Below are 22,058 nucleotides of genomic sequence, written 5' to 3' on the forward strand. Positions count from 1 at the left end.
ATCATTGACAAATCATGGGATTGATACTGATGATCAAAGCCTGAAAGTCTGGAGGACTGTGTGCGAGTGTGTGCAAGGGAGGGAAGGAAGTGGCTTGTGGGCATGTTATGTTTGTGCTGGAATGTATGGCGACACCTGGGGGCTGCCCAGCTTGTCATTAAGTGTGATTTGGTGTGTTGGCGCTTAATGGATACCACGTATTTTAATTTACATACAATAAATCAGTCTGAATCTGAGAATATTAAGGTAATATGAAAAGTGAAGAGGAGAACTTGTTATTTGAAAATAATATATTTAATCAATCAATGAGAAGGTTTCTCCTCCAGTACAACAATAATTTAAATAATAACAATAAATATAGAAATATCATAATTCTGAATTCCAAAACTCAGCACACTTTTTTCACCAATAAATAACTCCAAATGATAAAACTTAAATGCAAGCAAATATATAATCAACAAACAAGGTTTCTCCTCCAGTACAGCAATAATTTAAATAATAACAATAAATATAGAAATATCATAATTCTGAGTTCCAAAACTCAGCATACCTTTTTCACCAATAAATAACTCCAAATGATAAAACATAAGAGCAAGCAAATATTGCTGCCTATACATATCAATAATTAGAAGACAGTTCTATCAACTATTAATCATATAAGAGATTCCCTGTACTTAGTACATACATACGCACTAAACCAACAATTTCTGATTTGAGTTCTGAACAGTACAGAGACTTAAAATGCCTCATTTAGCTGTGAAGATAGTGATTCTCTTGTGGTGTTCCTTCACGTCCATTTCAACCGGCTGCCTGTTCCTGTGGGATGTGCTGATGTACCACCCACGGTACAGAGCCGATTCAAACTCAAAGTAATGGCCTGCACCTAAAACCTTCTTGAAGAACACGAAGCGAAGCAGGTCAGTGGCACTACTGATACTTTGCAAATTCTGATCCCATTTCTGAGCAAAGAAATGACAGAAACAAAGTTAAGTACAGTTACATTTTAAATGACAAAACTGTAAATGATATTACTCAGGACAGGTTGGCTTCCACATAGCAGATGTCTGAGCATGTGTTGCTGGGATGGGATTTGTGCCAGCTGCATGTTTGTAAAGACAGTCCTAACCTTGCCAACCCTTTCAGCAGTCAAAGTGTTCGTGAGGAGTTCCAGTCTGGAGAGCAATGGTATGCTTTGCTCTGTTTGAACTTCTCATGGCTTAATTATCTATAATCCATAAATTGCTAACAATTCAGTTTTGAAACTGTTCTGAGTTGGCTGACCTGAATTGGGGAGGGACGTAGATCTCAATATTCCAGGACTGGGGACAAAAGTACAGAGTACTGACCACTGACCTCACAGATTAGGATATTAAGTGAGGATTTAGTTGTGAAATCACTCTTCAGTCAAGAACTTTCAGTTTCAATGATCAGATCTGTAGAAAATGTATTTTTTTCCATTTAGAGAGAGAGAGCTTTCAGTCTTTCTCAATGCTAGCTTTTGATTGTGCCATTTTACCCATTTTTCCAAAAATTTATTCTTTGTTCTGTTCCTTGCCATCAATTCACTTTGATTTTCCTGCTATCCAGTAACACCCTGGGTAACATGCAGAGGACAATTAATCTGCACATCTTTGGGATATGGAGGAAATTGGAGCACCTGGAGCAAGCACACATCCAAACTGGAGAATGGCCAGTACCCTGGAAAGGAAATTCTTCAGGAAGAATTTGGATATGGTGAAAGGTGTTGGAAGGTTTCTCCCTGCGGTTATGGAACCTTAAAAAATGCTGGATATAGGCTAACCAAGCTATTGTAAGGGACACATTTCGAAAAGTGGATCAAATTCTGTCACATGCGATTTGCAGAAAGCTCAAGGAAAAGGTGGAAGCAGAGGCAGCTTCTCCAGACAACAACATGGGACTGTGTACCAGTCAGTTAACCACGTGCATACATGATTTCTTACCTCCACCTGCATCCTGGGATTGTCCGGTGGCCCTGAGCACGAGAGGAACATATTCTGATTGTTTATTCCCAGAACAACTGGCAAGTAATTTACTTCACCAGCAGTTGCCTTGTAGTACCTCACATTCAGCATTACTGTCAACCAAAGGAGGGATATTTTAGCACAGTCATCAAAACACATATATGCTCATATCAATAAAAGTGCTGCAATTTGATAGCTACTTTATCTGGAGTTATAACCAAGCCATTCATTGGATCTAAGTTAACCGTGGAAACAACTGGAGCATGACACATTGGTGCAAGACAGAACTATTCGGACTCCCATTCCTACCCATAATTGATTCATAGCTTTGCTTAGCCCTATATTCCTATTTCAGCTGGAGAAGCATGCTGATAACAAGGTTAAATAAAATGTCACAGCCTGAAGGCAGCACATGTTTAGGGAGTTAAAGGTATGAAAGGGACATGTGAAAAGCAATTGAAGCCATTTCCTCTTCTGTGCGATGTTCTATCCCATTCGTCATAACACCTTGAAGATTTAGATACTTCTGCCAATCTTTCCATATTTTAAGTACAACAGAAAAGTGGGAGCATAAAGTTTACCCACCTTCGTCTGATGGCTGCTGCAAGAACATGGCCAGGAGCTGGAGATTCTCTGATAACTTCAGGCATTTGTCTTGTTCATCCCTCACTTGCTGACACTCAGTCTTCATGAACCTGTAGGAGCTGGGCACCACTTCAGCATCTTCATAGTTGGTGTAAGTGATGGCTTCTGTTGGCACAAATAAGATTAAGTTATTGATCATGGTATATTAACAGAGATTAAACATAAATGAAATCCCTGACCCAACTATTTCTTTACTATTCCTGGGCATTGTCAGTGTTGGCAAATCTGAGTGTATTGATTTGTAGTATTGGCAACTCTGAGTGTATTGATTTGTTGTGGTTATTCTGTTAAATGTAGAACATTACAGCACCATATAGGCCCTTCAGCCCATGAAATTGTGATGTCCTTTTAACCTATTCTAAGATCAATCCAACCTTTCTCTCCTGCAAAACTCTGCATTTTTTAATATATCATTCATGCCTATCTTAGATGTTCTTAAATGGTCCTAGTGTATCTGCCTCTGCCACACACTTGGCAGTGTGTTCCACGTACCCACCACTCTTTTATAAAGACCTTACCTCTGACATTCCTCCAGTACTTTTCTCTGATCACCTTAAGATTATGCTACCTTGTATTAGCCTTTTCTGCCCTGGGAAAAGTTTCTAGCCACCCACTGTCTATCGTATCATCTTATGCACCTCTATCAGGTCATCTCGCATTCTTTGTCTCATGACAGTGAATGAGCAAAAGTGAAGGCTCAGTGTCAACAGAACCACTGGGATCAGGAGCAGATTGCAGGCCTTCACATTGGAGCCACTGCTTCCAATTGTAACTAATCACGACAGACAGAGTAACAATACTGAAAGGAAAGATTAGCTCACCTTCTACAAGTGCATTGAAATTTCCAAGCAAGTCAACATCTTCAAAGCAAGTACTTTCACAGCCCCAGCTGTCTGTGCATGGCTGCTGCAACTTCTCCTTGAATCTTTCAACAGCAAGGGCCAACATGATGGCTTTCTCCAGTGTCAGCTTTGCAGAGCCAGTCGTGCTAATGGACGAGGACCTCCCTGTGATCTTCAAGTGGTAACTGTCTGAATGGCGACGTGCAGTGCTCAGCCCCATTGGTGATGTTTTTTGAAGTGGACTCTGCATAATGAGAAACCACCAATAAATCCCCCAATTCAGCTATCACAATAATTTTAGAGCGCCTGATAGCTAGGGTACGGAACAATTGATAAGCAGGGAGAAGTCTATCCTAGGATTCGTGGGATAAACATCAGACAGTGTGTAAGACTTGAAACCTCACAAATAAAAATTAATTCTGACATCGTGCTTTTCTGTTGTGATTTTGATACCTCATGGCAATTAAATATTTATTGATTCAAACTTGAAATAATTTTAACAAAAATATCTTCCCCAAAATCTGTTCTGGTATCATCTTGATAATTCTTACCTTGACCCGGACACAGGAAGTAGGAGATGATATATGACAATCACTGTTGTGCCGGTAACTTAAGGATCTGCAGATGAAATAATTGTCTTGGTCAGTTTATATGGAAAAAGATAAAACCACCTTTAGTAAATTATCAACCGCACAAGAAAATCGCAAACACAGGAGATTATGCAGATGCTGGAAATCCAGAGCAACACACACAAAATTCTGGAGGAACTCAGCAGCTCAGGGAGCATCACCTAGCCTTCCTTTGGCATCTTCCCCCTTTCTTTCCAGTCCTGAAGAAGAGTCTTGACTCATAACGTCAACTATTTATTTAATTTCGTACATGAAAATCTCAAAGTTACTGAAATTGTCAGTTATGTGTTGCTATGAATCCTAGGCAGTGGAAGTGGGGCCAGTCAGATATAACCCTACTCCACATCCACTTGTCTGAAGCAGGCTTTCACACACTTACAAAATCATATTTCTGGGCTCAGGCAGGATGCACTGACCTTTCTTTGTAAATTAGAAAAATTATTCTAAGAAAACCTTACAAACTATGAATATTGCCACAGTTAACAAATCTGATAATAAGCGACAGGCAAGTTTAATTATTAATATTGTATGGCAGACAGATAACCAATGTTATATTTCCCTTTCACTCTAAAGTACTGCACTGATGATTAAGGCTGGGCAATTTCTCCAACCTGTATTCTCATTCTTTATGATAAGAATTTCATTCTTTCGGTTTGGTTTGAGCTCTGGTCAGACATATTTATTAGATGCAAATATATACACTATTCAAAATGGGGCACCAGTGTGATTGCATAGTACTGTAAGTTTTAAATGCTAAATAAAATTACAGTAGACAAAACCGTGGGCTTACCTTAGAGATTCACTCTCAGCAATTGGGATTTTTACTGATCCAGTCTCGGTCCTCATAATGGCGAAGCTCTCTGAAGTTGTATCTGACCGTCTCAGATTGTCAGGATATTTCTGTGTGAGTTTCTAAAGTTGCTCTGCTGACGAACAGCCTTTGTTCCTTATTTAAAGCTCACTGAACTCACATGCTCCTCCTCTCGGGTGTGCCACTGTGTTTGGAAATTTTACAATTGCAGTCTTGTTTGGTGAATTATCTGCCCACTTCCTCATCTTGCAGATCTTCCCAAAATTAAGCTCTGGTGGCATAAAAGAGAAAATCTGTAGATGCTGGAAATCCAAGCCACTCACACAAAATGCTGGAGGAAGTCAATAGGCCAGGCAGCATCCATGGAAAAGAGTACAAACTCTTGCTGAAGGTTCTCAGCCTGAAATGTCGACTGTCCACAACACTAGCTGTATGTCTTTGGAATGTGAGAGGAAACTAGATACCCAGTGGAAACCCACGCATTCACGAAGAGAACATACAAACTACTTATAGTCATTAGCCAGAACAAAATTTTCTCCTGTGCACTGATCTGGCGAGCATTTAATCATCTCTTTCCAGAACTCCAGTTAGTGGAGCATTCTATTTTGTGTTTACAGACTATCTCAAAGCCAAAGTCTGCAGATCAATAATCAAGAATTTATTCATTGTAATTGTGCATAGTGGAATTGATGCTTCATGAGGTGGAAACACAATCAGATCAAAGTCACTGCTATTGTGATCAAAAATGGAGATTAAGTATTAAATGGTCTGAGGAGGCTATTCAATGGATATTCCCATCCTCAAAGATGGTATGCCCAAGCATTCATAATTACCATCAGACTTTAGTACCAAGACAGCAATCAATCTCATCCTCTTCCTAAAGTCTGAAGCACAACTGAAACTAATCATCAGTCACTTTAAAGAGTTGAATTCCAGGAGTATTGCCCCTTGATATCGTCAAAAGTCGTCAAATAGTAGATTGGTCTGTAAAATAAAGCCCATGCTCTTAAAGGGAGAGAGGGAAATTAAATCCAAAATTTGTTAAATGGCAGGACACAAAGATAAAGATTGCTGAGTGTGATTGGAATTTGTGATGTTCACTGTAGGGGTCTACAGGGTTCAGAACACACTGCTTTGCTTTTTACAATATACATGGTTTAAGTAGTAGGCATGATCAATTAATTTGCAGATGATAGAAAAATTGATTTCTAGAGGAAAGGTTTATACTGCAACAAGATGTAGATGGTCTGGTCAGCTGGTCAGAAAAGTGGAAACAGGATTTTATCCATGGAAGTATTTAATCAAGGTTTCTTTGGATCCAAAAGCGTTGTCTAGAAGGATGGTGGAAGTAAATTCAATAACAAAACTTTCAATCAAAAATTTGATAAAATCTTGAAGGAAAATATACAAATATGCAGGGTTATGGTGAAAGAACAGTCAAATGTGACTACCATAACATTCTTTCATCTGGATGAAACTTCAAATGATGTCATATAATTCCTTTTCCTTCCCTTCCCTATAGCCTAACTCTGAAAATAGAACAAAAGAACGGATGTGCAGGTTAACAGAAGGTGGAGCTAAACTGTTGAGTCAAATATGTTAGCATATAATATTCCCTCAGCTGCCCATTCACGTTTTCAAAGCCCAGAAAGGTATTACTTTCTAACGGATGTGATTCCATCTTCACTAACACAAGCAAATGTCCACACCCATTTCTTCTTTCAAAGTCAGTTAACACAAAGGGATCAGTATCAATCATCACCTTTGGACTTAGTCCCAGTACTTGCATGCCAAACTTTCATCATAGATGTTTTTTATGTGAGACAAAACTGAGCAACATAAGCCACTGTCATCTTGAGGGAAAGTTTCAGGAAATTGTAATACGTCAGTTCACTAAGGTCAGTAACTGCATTCACAAGAAACATTCTAGCTCTCAATGCATACCAGAATGCCTATGGTCAATTGTACTTTATATACAGGTTAATGATAACAGATGAGGAGCGTTTGATGGCTGAAGCATTCGGTGTGCAGTACTGGGCAAAAGTCTAAAGCACATATTATATATGTGAGTTTGTAAATTTAGTGGGAGCAAAAAATGTTTGGAATGTTGAGGGTGCAGCGCCACAGGAGGGGTGTGGGACAGGTGGCAGAGACGGTGTGCCAGGAGCAGGGTGGGGGGTGATGCAGGTGCAGACACATGCCCAGCCCTGAGACACCAGTCAACGTCATTTGATTCCAAACAATTGGTTTATTGATCGTTATAGAATGTGTCTCTGGTGCCTCTTGCTCTTGCTCCCCTCCCTTCCCCTTTTCCTAACCATAATTCCCCTCTCTCCACCCCCTTCCCATGCTCAGTCCACAGTAGAGCCCTATATCAGAATCAGGTTTATCACCACTCATATGTCAGGAATTTTTTTTTTGTGGCAGCAGTACAGTGCACTACATAAAATTACCACATTACTGTGCATAAGTCTTAGGCACCTGAGCTTCATACATGTGCGTAAGACTTTTGCACAGAGCTGTACTCGCTGGAGTTCAGAAGAATGAAGTGAGATCTCATTGAAACCTATTGAATATTGAAAAGCATAGACTGACTAGATGTGGAGAGGATGTATTCTACAGTGGGGGAGCCTAGGATCAGAAGGCAAAGCCTCAGAATACAAGGACATTTGGAACAGAGTTGAGGGGGAATTTCTTTAGCCAGAGGATGGTGAATCTGTGGAATTCATTGCCACAGATGGCTGTGGAGGCCACATCATTGGGTATATTTATACCAGAGGTTGATAGATTCTTGATTTGTAAGGGCATCAAAGGTTATGGGGAGAAGGCAGGAAAATGTGATTGATAGGGATAATATATCAGCCATAGTGGAGTGGTAGAGCTGACTCAATGGGCTGAATGGCCTAATTCTGTTTCTATCTATGTCTTATGGCCAACTGTCATCCTTCCTTGGAAGGACTGGTGCACCTTGAGTGGGAACAGAAGCCTCTTAAAATGTTTTCTCTTTCTAATCTGCTATCCTGTTGAGATTAATGTACTCAGCACAGACAGGATGGCTCTGCATAAGGTAGTAAGTAGCATGCTGTCTTTATCAACTATGTCATCAGGGAAACCAACCCTGGAATATATGAGAAGATCAATTTTTAATTACACACCAGTCAATCAGAACATTGCCAGTCCTTCACCATGCTTGGCATATTATTTATCTCTGCCACACTACCTGCATGAGCCTCCAGAGAAACCACAAGACGTCTGGAGTGTTCTTATAAAGCCTATATGGTACTCCATTCAGCCCAGGAGCAGATGTCACTCTTCCCCATCGGACTGCCTTCTCCACTTCTCTCCATTTTGTCGGGTCAAAATCCAGGTGGTAGGTTGTGGGGGCGGGGTGGGTGGGTCTGAATTGGCGGGATGTCGGATGAAATGATCATATGTTCCTGCCTTTTCTAGTTGGTGTGAATCTTTTCCAGGTGCTCTTCCAGTTCTTACTTTGATGTTTTCAAAGTTCCACTTGTTTCTGGTGTGAAGAGAACTTCAATGAACTTAAAAGGTTCTTTGTAGAACTGTGTTCTTGTTTGTTCTTTCTTTCTGTACAGGTTCCTTAGGTTCTGAGCTCTTTGCAACTTTGTCAGCTGGCTCTTGATGTCCACTTGGAGTTGGTTGAGCCCTTCCCTTTCACTATCTGGGGCTTTCTTCCACTGTTTCCTTAGCTGTCTCCTTTCTTGAACCAGTTGTTTAACCTCTTGTTGTCTCCTGGTCTTTATTGGTGTCAACGATGTTTTTCCAGTCTTCCTTGTGCTGACTCCAAGTTGCTGTTCCCCACAGCAGTAGATGATATCTCCCATTTCATTCAACTTCTTGCTGTTCACTTTAATTGCTCCAAAATTTTCATCAAGTTGTTGTTGATGGGTTACCACTCTTTCTTATCAGCAGTTTTGGGTCACCACGAGCGGTCTATGCCCTGTAATCTTTCTCTGTTTAGGAGGTGTTGGTGGTTGGGTGGTTGGGTGGTTGGGTGGTTGGGTGGTTCCCTCAGCTGGGATTTCTCTGCTAACCTCAGTGTCAGGGGTGCTAGTGCTGTGCAAACTTTGGTTTGTGTCCAGTCACTGTGCTTCACTTGACTTAGTTGATTGATTTTGCAAGAAGTACTGGTCAATGTGAGGTCCCTGTCCCTGCTCCCTCAAGCACCCTTTGCTCCCTTAATGGAACTTCAACCCCTTTTCTTATGTTACTTTCTCCTACCCACAGATGCAGTCTCAACGCTTGTGTCCCACTATTGCTGCTGCTGTTTTGGTGGTCTCTTGTGCAGTGCTAAAGCAGCATTGAGGACTGCTGCCATGGGTAGCTAGTCCATGACAGCCCCATTGGGGTCGATTCCCTCCTGTCAGCTGTCTTCCCATGCTGTCACAAAGTGTTTCCCTTGTCGTCAGCTGCCCTGACAGGTCCAGTTCATCAAAATCAAGACACACAGGATAAGATGCTAATGCCTCTCATGCCAGTGGGTCGAGAGCACTTGCTCAATACTGCCTTGATGTTGGGAGTTGCACAGAGCAACATGCAGAGGTTTTTAAGTGTGCATCCTCCTTCCTCGATGTTTCTTCGATTAGCCACTAGATCTCCAGAGGGCTCGACAATGACTTCCAGTGTGTCAGATTCACCCCCTGTTGTGTCTTCCCACTCTCTTGATGCTATCCTGGAGCCCAGGAGAGGTCTTTTCTCTTGATCCAAAGCCAGTGACTGCTTTTTTCCACCACCTCTCATGTGAGTCTGTTGGATTGCTGTCGAGTTTGACCATGGATCCTTAGCTCCTTCAGCAATTCGATGGTGGATGTGGCTATAAATCCCCTACAACCCACTTCCACAGGACAAACGTTGGTTTTCCAGCCCGTCGCTGAGCTTCAGCTGCTAGATCTGCATAGCATAGCCTCTTCTGCTCATATGCTTCAGCCACTGAGTCCTCCCACGGGGCTGTGAGTTCCATGATGTAGACCATCGGTGGTGAATTGGACCAGAGAACCAAGTCTGGCCCAAGGTTAGTGGCAGCAATATCCGGTGGAAAAGTGAGTTGTTTTTTGACATCCACCAGCATTTTCCAGTCACTGGCCATGTTAGTCTGTCTTGTTTCTGGCTAAGGAGGAAGATTAGTTGGTTTTTCTCTCCCTCCCAGACAAATGCTGTTGATGTCAGAGCAGTAGTCGTTCTAGGGGGCAAGGAGTTGGTTGCTACCCTCTTGGTCTTGATTGCCGCTGTCAGACTCTTTAAGACTTGGTTGTGACACCATGTTTATCTACCTTGTGTGAGGCTGGTTTTGCAGCTTGCCAGGATATGCTTGAGGGTTGCTGGAATTAGGCACAGGGAACATGTTGGGTCCGCACCAAACCGCTGGTGGAGGTTTTATTGAGAGGGAAGCACATCATATGTAGCTCTGAGGAGAAAGCTAAGTCTGCCTGCTTCCATCTCCCATATGATCTTCCAGCTGATTTTCCTCTTCTCAGTGCTTTCCCACCACATCCTTTGCCTCTGCTTCGCCAAGGAGACAGCCTTTGCACTTCTATCTGACTCTTCTTGTTGCTGCACTTCCTCAACAACCATCCTTTGCCCCACTTCGCCAGCGAGACAGCCTTTGCACTTCTATCTGACTCTTCTTGTCATCGCACTTCCTCAGCAACCTTCCTCCTTTGCTCTGGAATTGTGGCCTTGTGCCAGGTGGGTCTACTTGCTGCCAGACCAAAGCCACCCCTGCCCTGTTGGACTTGCCCAACATGTCTCTGTGCTTAAGGGCTGCTGTTGCTTGCTGCACTGCATCAGCTGGGGTCCATTTCCGCCCAGTTGATAAGGTCCGTGCAGCGTTACTGATGATCTTGTCATGAGAGTCTGTGAGTGTCATCAGCAGATGCACTTTAGAGCACTTGAATTCCTCTTTAAGGCCAGTGAAAGGTAGTTCAAGGACTCTTTTACCATAGAGACTGACGTTACTGATACACCTTGGGACACTGAGCCTCTTCTTTATGAATGACGTGATGGTTTGCTCGAGCTTCTTCGCAGTTGTTAGTGGGACCTCGTAGACAGTGAGAGGCCACATCACCTGGGGTAGAAGCCCAAACTGTAAGCACCAGAGCTTCAGTTTTCCAGGCAGCAAGGTCTTGTTGAATTTGAAGTTGTACACCCTTTCTACTGCTGACCCCACGATGAGCACTGGAGTGCGTTCTCCCATCTTTGCTTCCTGAAGTCCACAGTCAATCCTTTGGTCTACCTAACGCTGACGGTATGAGAATCTGCAAACTTCTAAAGGACAGCATCAGAGGTCAGGATTAAACCAGGGTGTTGGGCACTGTGCTGCCCTGTTTACGCTGAAGAAAAGTTGGCACTCAATGGCTACTTTATTATCTACACCTGTCCACTTGCTCATTAATGCAAATATCTAATCAGCCAATCATGTGCAGCAACACAATGCATAAAAGCATGCAGACATGGTCAAGAAGACCACGAACATACACTCAGTGGCCACATTATTAGGTACAGAAGGTACCTTATAAAATGGATACTGAGCTTATATGTATTAAAGGAGTTTATGAATTTTCAATGAAGTGGCCATAAATACACACTGAACCAAAAGATGCAAGGGTACTGGAATATCCAATATGCAGATAAAACCAGTCATTTCCCCCCGGATATCATTAGTCTAAGGTAAGAAACTAACATGAAAGAATCTGACCAAAAACCTTGCTGTTTCTTAATTATGCAGAATGGATCAAGACCACGGGGATTGAAACTTCCAAGTGCTATGTGAAAGAGGAACTGAAACCAGAGCAAAATTTCAAATAAGGAAGGGGTTTTGCTTTTTGGAAATTTTTGATCACATTGTTCCAGTACAAATTACAGTATCTGTAAACTGCAGATACAGAACCTTAAAATTATAGTCCTGCTATGTTATGCCACAGTACTCCTACACACACAACACTTCCTCATTTGTTTATAGTTTGGCTTTCTTGCATTGGTTTTCTATGGTCTTGGGTCCACAATTTCCCTGTTACTTATCTTGAGCTGCTAGATCATCATGGTCTATGTTTACAGTTGACTGAAATCGAAGTAGTTTGCCATGTGTAAGGAAAAGAGACTTAGAAACAAGGAGATGAGGATCTTACTACACCCCAGTGCATTTTACTTCATCAATACTCCTCTGATTACTATTTATTGATTTACCATGCACTGTTCGCTGCTCTTTACAGCCTTAACAAACACTGTTGATTTGTTTGTTCTTGAAGTTTTACGTGTGCTATTTGCCAGGATAATTATAGTTCTGCTTTATGTTTTATATGTTTGATAGGAGCTGTTAAGTATTCAGGAACTTGTTTCGAGAAGCTGTAGTATTGTTGAGAAAGGTGGTTTAAAAAGATCTCAAACTGATACTGTGATTTAAATGCCGGGCCAGGTGGATTGAAAGGCAGGGTGTCAGAACCAGAGGCAAGGGTTCTGCTCGCTGCTCCACGATGTTTATTCCACTATGCGCCAAACTGAGGCTGAGGCTGTGGCCTGCTCTGGGCTTCGTGTCTGAGTACTCACTTACGCTCAAAATGCTATTTGCTTACTTTTATTGTTTGCATGATTTGTGATTTCCCCCTCTACACATTGGGTGTTTGCTGGTCTACTTTTTATGGATTCTTTTGGGTTTCTTTGTTTTGTGGCTGCATGTAGGAAGATGAATCTCAAGACTGTATAATGTATACATACTTTGACAATAAATGTACTTTGAACTTTGATATTCTCAATCATAATTGATTTGCTTTTTATGTAGCTAGTGTCAGACGAGACTGCATACAAAATGGATACATATTGATGAAGGCTGGTACTGATTAAGGCTAGCTGAAATCTGTTAAAAATGAGGCTGAACTGGGAAAAGGCCTGTCAGAAGCTATGCAACTGAGGGTGATTTGGGGAAAGTGTGTAAGTTGTGGAACCAGGAAAACCATGGATCACAGGTATCTCCAGTACCTAATAAAGTGGTTACTGAGTGTATGTTCATGGTCTTCTGCTGCTGTAGCCCATTACTTCATGGTGGAACATGTTGTGCATTCAGTGATGCTCTTCTGCACATCACGGTTGTAACGCGAGGCTATTTGAGTTACAGTCACCTGAGACGATAGGACATTGTTGTTGTTGTTGTTCCTCTCTGCGCCTTGTGGCACATCAGGCGGCACCTTGCCATTTCTTTAGCATTTGTCTGTTTTTTACAAGTCTGAGTTGCTAGCTCGACACTCAACCCAGCATGAAGGAAAAGCGTGCAAGGAGCTGGCCAGATTCAAACCTGGGACCACTGACCTAGAAGTCCAGTGTGGATGCCACTACACCAACAGTCAGCTTAGATGATGAGACATAGGAGCAGAATTAGGTCATTTAACCCATCAAGTCTGCTCCGCCATTCCAATATGGCTGATTTATTATCTCTCTCAACCCCATTCTCCTGCTTTCTCCCCATAACCTTTGATGCCCTGACGAATCAAGAACTTATCAACCTCCACTTTAAATATACCTCTACAGTCTATGTGGCAATGAATTCCACAGATTCACTACGTTATGGCTAAATTGCTCCTCATCTCTGTTCTAAATGGATGTCCTTCTGTGCCCTCTGGTCCTAGGCTCCCCAACTATAGGAAACATGCTCTCCATATCCACTCTATCTAGGCCTTTCAATATCAAGTAGATTTCAATGAGATCCCCCCTTATTCTTCTAAACTCCAGTGAACAGAGGCCTAGTGCCATCAAACATTCCTCATATCTTGACTCTTTCATTCCAGGAATTATTCTCATGAGCCTCCTCTGGACCCTGTCCAGTGCCGGAATACCTTTTTAAAGATAATATCATCATCATTATGTCCCATGTTGTATGATGTAGGCAATCATGGTGATCATAATTGTTTTTGGCAAATTTTTCCATGGAAATGGTTTGCCATTGCCTTCTTCTGGGTAGTGGCTTTATAAGGAAGATGACTCCAAAGATGATCAATATTCTTCAGAGATTGTCTGCCTGGCATCAGTGGTCGCATAACCAGGACTTGTGATATGCACCAGCTGCTCATACGACCATCCACTGCCTGCTCCCATGGCTTCATGTGACCCTGATTGGGGGTCCCAGAATTGCTGACGATACTCCAAGTGCGGTCTGACCAATGCCTTATAAAGCCTCAGCATTACACCCTTCCTTTTTTATTCTAGTCCTCTCGAAATGAATGTTAACATTGCATTCACCTTCCCTATCACCGACTCAACCTGCAAGTTAACCTTTTGGGAATCCTGCATGAGGACTCCAAGTCCCTTTGCACTTATGATTTCTGAAATTTCTCCCCATTTAGAAAATAGTCTTTGCCTTTATTCCTTCCATCAAAGTGCATGACCATACACTTCCTTCCACTATTTTCCATCTGCCACTTCTTCCTAGCTGTCCAAGTCCTTCTGCAGACTCCCTGCTTCCTCAACACCACTTGCCCTTCCACCTACCTTCATATTGTCCACAAATTTTGACCACAAAGCCATCAATTCCATCATTCAGATCATTAACATATAAAATAAATAGCGGACCCAACACCGACCCTTGTGGAACATGACTAGAAAAGGTACCCTTGATTCGAACTCTTTGCCTCCTGCCAACCAGCTAATCCTCTCTTTATGCTAGTATCTTTCCTGTAATACCATGAGCTTTTATCTTGTTAAGCAGCCTCTTATATGGTACCTTATCAAAGGCCTTCTGAAAATCCACATAAGCAACATCTACTGACTTTCCTTTATCTGTCTTGTTTGTTATTTCCTCAAAGAATTCTAACAGATTTGCCAGGCAAAATTTCCTCTTAAGGAAACCACTGACTTCGACCTATTTTATTATGTGCTTTCAAGTACTCTAATACCTCACCCTTAATTATGGACTCCAACTGGAGGAGAAGATGGCGGCACGACAGCAGCACGTGCAGCCTCTCCGGTGAATGATATCTGTAATCTGTCAAGTAGGGTACCGTGCACAATTCTGATTTGATGGAGATAGACATGAGAGTACGGAGGAACATCTGGAGAAACTTCTGAAATGCCCGCTTTGCTGCTGCTGCTACTGTGTGGTAACCAGAATCTCCGGAGCAGAAGGCCCCGAATCCTCGGCTTTGCTTGTTTCAGCGGCCAGGGTGAGGACGAAGGCACTCGGCAGAGGATGGCTCTCAGTAGGCTGTATCGGAGGGGCTGGTTGGAGGCTCGAAGTTTTCGGACAGATGGGCTCAGTGTTGGCTGTGGTCGGCTGCTTCCAAGGTATCGGCAAGTTGACGGTGCCTGGAGGTTTATAGCAGGGAGTTTCTCCCTTTTGCCGCCTGCTATCGGGGACTCGGGAGTCGATCGACTCTGGGACTTTGAGACTTTTATTTACCGTGCCCATGGTTTGTTCTTCATCAAATTATGGTATTGCTTTGCACTGCTGTAACTATATGTTATAATTATGTGGTTCTGTCAGTGTTAGTCTTTGGTTTGCCCTGTTCTTCTGTGGACCACTCTGGAGAAACATTGTATCATTTCTTAATGCATGTATGCATTTCTAAATGACTGTGAAAGAGGACTGAGTTTTCTCATAATCTAAACTTCTCTGTCAGCATGAACCAGTCTGGCCATTGTCCTCTGACACTTCCCTTTAATAAGGCATTTTCTCCCACAGAAATGCCACTCACTGGATTTCTTTTTGTTTCTCGCTCTGTTTCTCTGTAAACTCTAGAGACTGTTGTGTGTGGAAATCCCAGTTTCTGAGATATGCAAACTGTCTGGCACCAATGATGAAAGCCACTTAGATCATATTTCTTCCCCATTCCCATGTTTGGTCTGAACAGCAACTGAACCTCTTGACCGTGTCTGCATAGTTTTATCTATTGAGTTGCTGCCATGTAGGCTGATTAGATATTTGCATTAACAAGTTGGTGTTTCTAATAAAGTGGCCAATGAGTGTATATTGGGACGCTGTACTGTACATGTTATTGGAGGAGATGGGAAGATATCCTGTATCCACATAGGAATAGAAAGCCCTCCAGACATATCTATTAGGAAACAGTGAGAGTGGAGCTATGATATTCCAGGACCTTGATCCAGAGCTGCAAATTTAGTGACAGCACACAAGTAGTCAAGGTCAGCGAAAGCATATTCATTTCCATTCATAACTGCTCAGATAAGGAAGTGGCTCATGCCCTCTTACAATGAGGAAACAAATATTCAGACTTGACTTAAGTGTCAGCATTTTATTTCACTGGATCTCAGAGTTAGGGCTTTGGTGAGTAAGTGGGCTTCGGTGAGGAGGATCTTTCCTACACTAGCATTTGGTTGTGTGTCATTGAGGTGGGTGATTGGGAGCACATTTTAAATGTCTCCTTCTAAGTTAAAAGTATGGCAAGTGAGCTCAGTGTTAGAACGTAGAACATTACACCACACTTCAGCCGACCTTTTAACCTACTCTAACATCAATGTAACCTTTCCCTTCTACATACAGTAACCCTGAACCTCTGCCTTAAATATATCCCACAGATTCACTACTCTCTGGCTAAAGAAATTTCTCCTCACCCCATTCGAAAAGGAGGCCCTTCTATTCTTTGGCTGTGTCCTCTGGTCTTAGATTCCCCCACCATAGAAAACATCCTCCCCACATCCGCTCTATTGAGGCTTTTCAACATTCGATAGGTTTCAATTACAAAACTGCTCGCAATACTCCGTGAGGCCTCAACAGTGCTTTATAAAGCCCCAATGTTACATCCTTGCTTTTATATCCTAGCCCTCTCGAAATGAATGCTAACATTGCATTTGCCTTCCTCACCACTGATTCAATCTGTAAATTAATCTTTAGGCAGTTCTGCATGAGGACTAGTTGCTTTGCATCTCAAATGGGATTTAATGAGTAGAGCTTAGAAAAGAAGAGGCATCACACATCAAAGTTGCTGGTGAACGCAGCAGGCCAGGCAGCATCCCTAGGAAGAGGTACAGTCGACGTTTCAGGCCGAGACCCTTCGTCAGGCCTGAAATGTCGACTATACCTTTTCCTAGAGATGCTGCCTGGTCTGCTGCGTTCACCAGCACTTTGATGTGTGTTGCTTGAATTTCCAGCATCTGCAGAATTCCTGTTGTTTGTGTTTTAAAAGAAGAGGCATGATCATTTTGCTGGCGGTGTACTCCTAGCCTCCCAATAGTCATTTGGAGATAGAAGAGCAGAGATGGAAACATCACAATGCGGTATTATAGTAAGGTTATAGTAGTAGGGGATTTCAGCATCCCCAATATTAACTGGGATCACTTCAGTGTAAAAGGCATACAGGGGATGGAATTTTTAAAATGTGTCCAGAAGAGCATTTTGAACTAGTGTACTGATAATCTACTAGAGAACATAATAAGAACATAAGAAATAGAAGCAGGAGTAGGCCATCCGGCCCATTGAGCCTGCCCCGCCATTCAATAAGATCATGGCTGATCTGTCCGTAAACTCAGCTCCAGCTACCTGCCTTTTCCCCATAACCTTTAATTCCATTACTATGTAAAAATCTATCTAACTGTTTCTTAAATATATTTAGTGAAGAAGCCTCAACTCCTTCCCTGGGCAGAGAATTCCACAGATTCACCACTCTCTGGGAAAAACAATTTCCCCTCATCTCCGTCCTAAATCTTCTCCCCTGAATCTTGAGGCAATGTCACCTAGTTCTATTCTCACATGGAAACAACTTTTCTATTTCTATCTTATCTATACCGTTCCAGTAGAGGAGGCACTACTGGACATAGTCTTAGTCAAAGTATACAAGCAAGTGATTGAGGTGCTACTAGGAGAGAATTTTGCAGACAGTGACCTAGCTCTGTAAGTTTCAGGGTAGTCATGGAAAGGAATAAGGATAGTCTGGAAATAAAGTTCATGTACTGGTGGAAGCAGCAAATGCAAAATGCCGGAGGAACTCCGCAGGTCAGTCAGCATCTATGAAGAGGAATGAACAGTCAACGTTTCGGGCTGAGACCCTTCAGCAGGACGAAGATGGAAGAGGGAAGAAGTCAGAACAAGAAGGAGGGAGGAGCACAACTGGCAGGTGACCGGTGAAAGCAGGTGAGAGGGTAGGTGGGTGGAGGTAGAGGGGAATGAATTGAGGTTGGGAGGTGAAAGGGGGAAAAGTTAAAGGGCTGAAGAAGAAATCTAATAGAAGGGGACTGAGGACCATGAGAAAAAGGGAAGGAGGAGGGCACCCAAGGAAGTTAATGGACAAATGAAGAGAAGAGAAGGGTTAAAACAGGACCCATTCCAGCTTTCCAGTCTTGATGAAGAGTCTTGGCCTAAAATGTGGACTGTTTATTCCTCTCCATAGATACTGCCTGACCTCCTGATTTGTATATTATAAAACTTTTAGTTTATAAATTATAAAAATTATAAACTTTTTATAATTATATAAAGTGGAAAAGGGTGGCCAAAGTGAACATAGGTTCCTTGGAGGATGAGAAGGGGGAATTGATATTGGGTAATGGGGAAATGGCCAAGACTTTGAATGACTTTTTTTGTGTCGATTTTCACAGTGGAGGACATGCCAAAGAGAGATGATGTGGATGCGATGGGAGGTCAGGACCTTGATACAATAGCTATTGCTGGAGAGCTAGTGCTGAGCAAACTTGTGGGCCCAAAGATAAACAAGTTCCTTGGTCCTGATAGAATGCATCCCAGGGTACTGAAGGAAATGGCAGAGTTTATTGTAGAGGCTTTGATGATAATTTACCAAAATTTTCTGGACTCTGGGCAGGTCTAGGCGGATTGGAAGAAAGCGAATGTCAGGCCTCTGTTCAAAAAAGGATGTAGGCAAAAGGCAGGTAACTATAGGCCAGTTAGTTTAACATCTGTAGTTGGGAAAGTACTTGAAGCTACTACTAAAGAAGAAATAACAAGGCATTTAGAAAGAAATGCATCTGTCATGGAGATTCAGCATGGATTCTGCAAAGGCAGGCCCTGTTTGACAGATTGCTGGAACTCTTTGAGGATATAACAAGTGTGCAGGTAGAGGGGAAAAGATGGATGTTAATTACTTGGATTTCCAGAAGGCATTTGATAAGGTACCACATAAAAGACATCCATAAGATAATGATGCATAGAGTTGGGGTGATGTATTAGCATGGATAGAGCATTGGTTAACTAATAGAAAGCAGAGAGTTGGGATACATGGGTGTTTCTCTTGTTGGCAATCGGTGGTATGCTGCCGGAGTCAGTGCTGGGCCCGCAACTGTTCACAATATACATTAATGGTCTGGAAGAGGAGACCATGTGTAGTATATCTAAGTTTGCTGATGAACTAAACTGAGTGGAAAAGCAAATTGTGCAGAGGATACGGAGAGTCTTCAAAGAGTTATAGTTAGGTTAAGTGAGTGGTCATAGGTCTTGCAGTTAGAGTACAATGTTGGCAAATGCAAGGTCGTCCACTTTGGAGGGAAAAATGGAAGATCAGATTATTATTTAAATGGTAAAAGATTGCAGCATGCTGCTGTGCAGAAGGATTTGGGAGTACTTGTGCATGGATTGCAAAAGGTTGGTTTGCAGATACAGTAGGTTATCAAGAAAGCAAATGGAATTTTGGCCAGAGGGATTGAAGTTAAGAACAGGGAGGTTATACTGCAACTCTACAGGATACTGGTGAGGCCACATCTGGAGAACTGTGTGCAGTTCTGGTCTCCATACTTGAGGAAGGATATACTGGCTTTGGAGGCGGTGCAGAGCAAGTTCACCAGGTTGATTCCAGAGATGAGGGGGTTAGACTATGAGGAGCGATTGAGTCACCTGGGACTGTACTGACTAGAATTCAGAAGGATGAGAGGAGATCTTAAAGAAACATTTAAATTATAGAGGCAGGAAAGTTGTTTCCGCTGGTAGGTGAGGCTAGAACTAAGGTACGTAACCTCAAGATTCGGGGGAGTAAGTTGAGCAGGAAGATGAGGAGGAACTGCTTTTCCCAAAGAGTGGTGAATCTGTGGAATTCTCTGCCCAATGAAGCAGTGGAGGCTACCTCAGTAAATATATTTAAGACAAGGTTGGATATATTTTTGCATAGTCGAGGAATTAAGGGTTATGGGGAAAAGGCAGGTAGATGGAGGTGAGTCCATGGTCAGACCAGCCATGATCTTATTGAATGGCAGAGCAGGCTCAATGGGCCAGATGACCTACTCCTGCTCCTAGTTCTTATGTTTCTTATGTTCTTGTGATTTGAGTATCTTCGCTAATAAAGACCTCATCTGTACTCATGAGGAAAAAGGACATTATAGCTGGTGAATTCAGGGAGGGGGAAATTCTAAAACATGGTGTCAGTCAAAAATGAAATATTAGATGTTTTAGTTGGCTTAAAGTTATAAAGAAGGGCTGGACTGGCTTGGTTTATTTTCCTTGGAGCAGAGGAACCTGAGTGGGGATCCTAATTGAAATTAACTAAAGTATGAGTAGCATAGACAGGATAGATCATTGGAAACTTTTCCCCATGTGAGAAGCATCTAAAATTAGAGGGCAAAGATTTAGAATTAGTGTTGGAAGTTTAGAGAGGATCTAAGAAAGAATTTTTTCTATCCAGGGTGTATTTGGAATCAGGAACATGAACTGCTGGTGGTAGTAGAGGCAGGTAATGACATTTAAATATCTAGATAACTACACAAGTCACCAAGACATAAAAGGTCATGTTGGTTAATAGGATTAGTATAATATAGTAATTAATGTCAGCACAGAAGTAATGGGCCAAATAACCTCTTTCTGGGCTTTATGACTTTATGACTGATCAGTAGCAGTCTAGACCACATAAATTCCAGACAATGATCACATCCAACAAGATAGAAATGAACAATTACCATTATTGAAAGCCTACCATTAATATATAGGTCACTCCTAACTGGATTAGGCACATGAACATAAGGCCAGAGACAAGAAGCCAGATGGTGGATATTCTGTGATGTGACAGAAACTACTTTAAACATTTTTACCAATGGCTACAAATCAGGTGACTAGTAGAATGCCCTGCAAAAGCCCTCTTTGTTACATGCCCTCCTGACATGACAGTATTACTCTTCTTTCGTCATTATTGGCACAGAATCCTACTTATCTGCCAACAGTCTGAAAATTTACGATATCATATGGTTTGCTACAGTTCAGGAAGGGGTTATAATAAATACTTGATATGCCAGTGACATCACACGTTCCAAAAGTGAGAATAAAACATCATTTATCCTTCCATTTGAATTACTAGCCTCAGGCAATTCTCATTTCAACACCTTCCTCGTCACTCACCTGTAAGCAAACTCCTATAAATCTCTCGTACAAAGATGTCTTAACTAACAATCACCACACCTGTGTTCATTTGACATTGTTGAAAAAAGTCGCATACGTATTAAGTTGCAAAATACAGGGTGACTTAACTACATCCATATGCCTAAGACTTGACTAAATTGCATCCAATGCCTTATACTTGATTCCTATAAGACGCCCGCAAGCTGCAGTCTGTCAAATTTGTGATTTAGATTTAGTTGTTTTTTAAATTCATAAGAGACAAGAAGGAAGTCAGGGGCCAGGCTAGGGTTTAAGAATAGGGATATGGAGGATTTAGAGGTCAGGCAAAGTCTGTTCCACACTCTGTGTATGAAGGCCAGCAACTTGGACGTGTGGTGAAGAACATCCACAGTCTATGCCTCCACTCCGCACTTGAAGGCTAACAACATGTGGCAATGGGTACAAAGGACATCTGGAGTCCTGGCCTAAGCTTCGCATTTGAAGGCCAGCAACATGAAGGACTGGCAATTGCTGTGGACAAGGACCAGCAAGATTGAGGGTTGGAGGCCCACTGGATCAGTGAGCTCCCCCCCCCAGCTCGGTGGGTCCCAGGATGCACGAGAGCCCATGACCCTCTTGGTACACAAGTTGATGAGTCTTGAGTTTGGGGCCTTGAAATCGATGACTCCAGAGCTTGAGTTCTGAAGCTCGGGGTCCCGTCATCACCTATTCCTGGGGTCAATACTGAAGGTCGAAGCCTGAAAATCAATCAGAAGTCGAAGCTTAGTGGCTGAAGCATTGGGTCCTCGGGTCTGAAGCCCACTGGGGAAGTTGGAGGCCTGTCGACCATGAGTCCAGTGGAAACCCAGAGGCCTGATCTGCTGT

General features: G+C 42.4%; 1 protein-coding gene across 1 annotated transcript; it reads right to left on the reverse strand.

The window, feature by feature from the left end:
- Positions 1-316: 316 nt before the first annotated feature.
- On the reverse strand, positions 317-5,007 carry LOC134351066 (interleukin-1 beta-like). Its single transcript, XM_063057108.1, has 6 exons — positions 4,889-5,007; positions 4,021-4,087; positions 3,449-3,713; positions 2,568-2,732; positions 1,962-2,095; positions 317-959 (listed from the first exon to the last, which is right to left on the reverse strand). The coding sequence occupies exons 1-6, from the start codon at positions 4,942-4,944 to the stop codon at positions 747-749; spliced, it is 900 nt and encodes a 299-aa protein (XP_062913178.1). The 5' UTR covers positions 4,945-5,007; the 3' UTR covers positions 317-746.
- Between the last annotated feature and the right edge of the window lie 17,051 nt (positions 5,008-22,058).

Source organism: Mobula hypostoma, chromosome 8 (genome assembly GCF_963921235.1).
Source record: "Mobula hypostoma chromosome 8, sMobHyp1.1, whole genome shotgun sequence".
NCBI classification, from domain to species: domain Eukaryota; kingdom Metazoa; phylum Chordata; class Chondrichthyes; order Myliobatiformes; family Myliobatidae; genus Mobula; species Mobula hypostoma.

Excerpts from the sequence above, each read along its gene's own strand:
- LOC134351066 (XM_063057108.1), bottom strand. The coding sequence starts at position 4,944 with ATGAGGACCGAGACTGGATCAGTAAAAATCCCAATTGCTGAGAGTGAA. Across the intron at positions 3,714-4,020 it reads CTTCCTGTGTCCGGGTCAAG|AGTCCACTTCAAAAAACATC; the intron begins GTAAGAATTATC and ends CTCATTATGCAG. Across the intron at positions 2,733-3,448 it reads TTTCAATGCACTTGTAGAAG|AAGCCATCACTTACACCAAC; the intron begins GTGAGCTAATCT and ends TTGTGCCAACAG.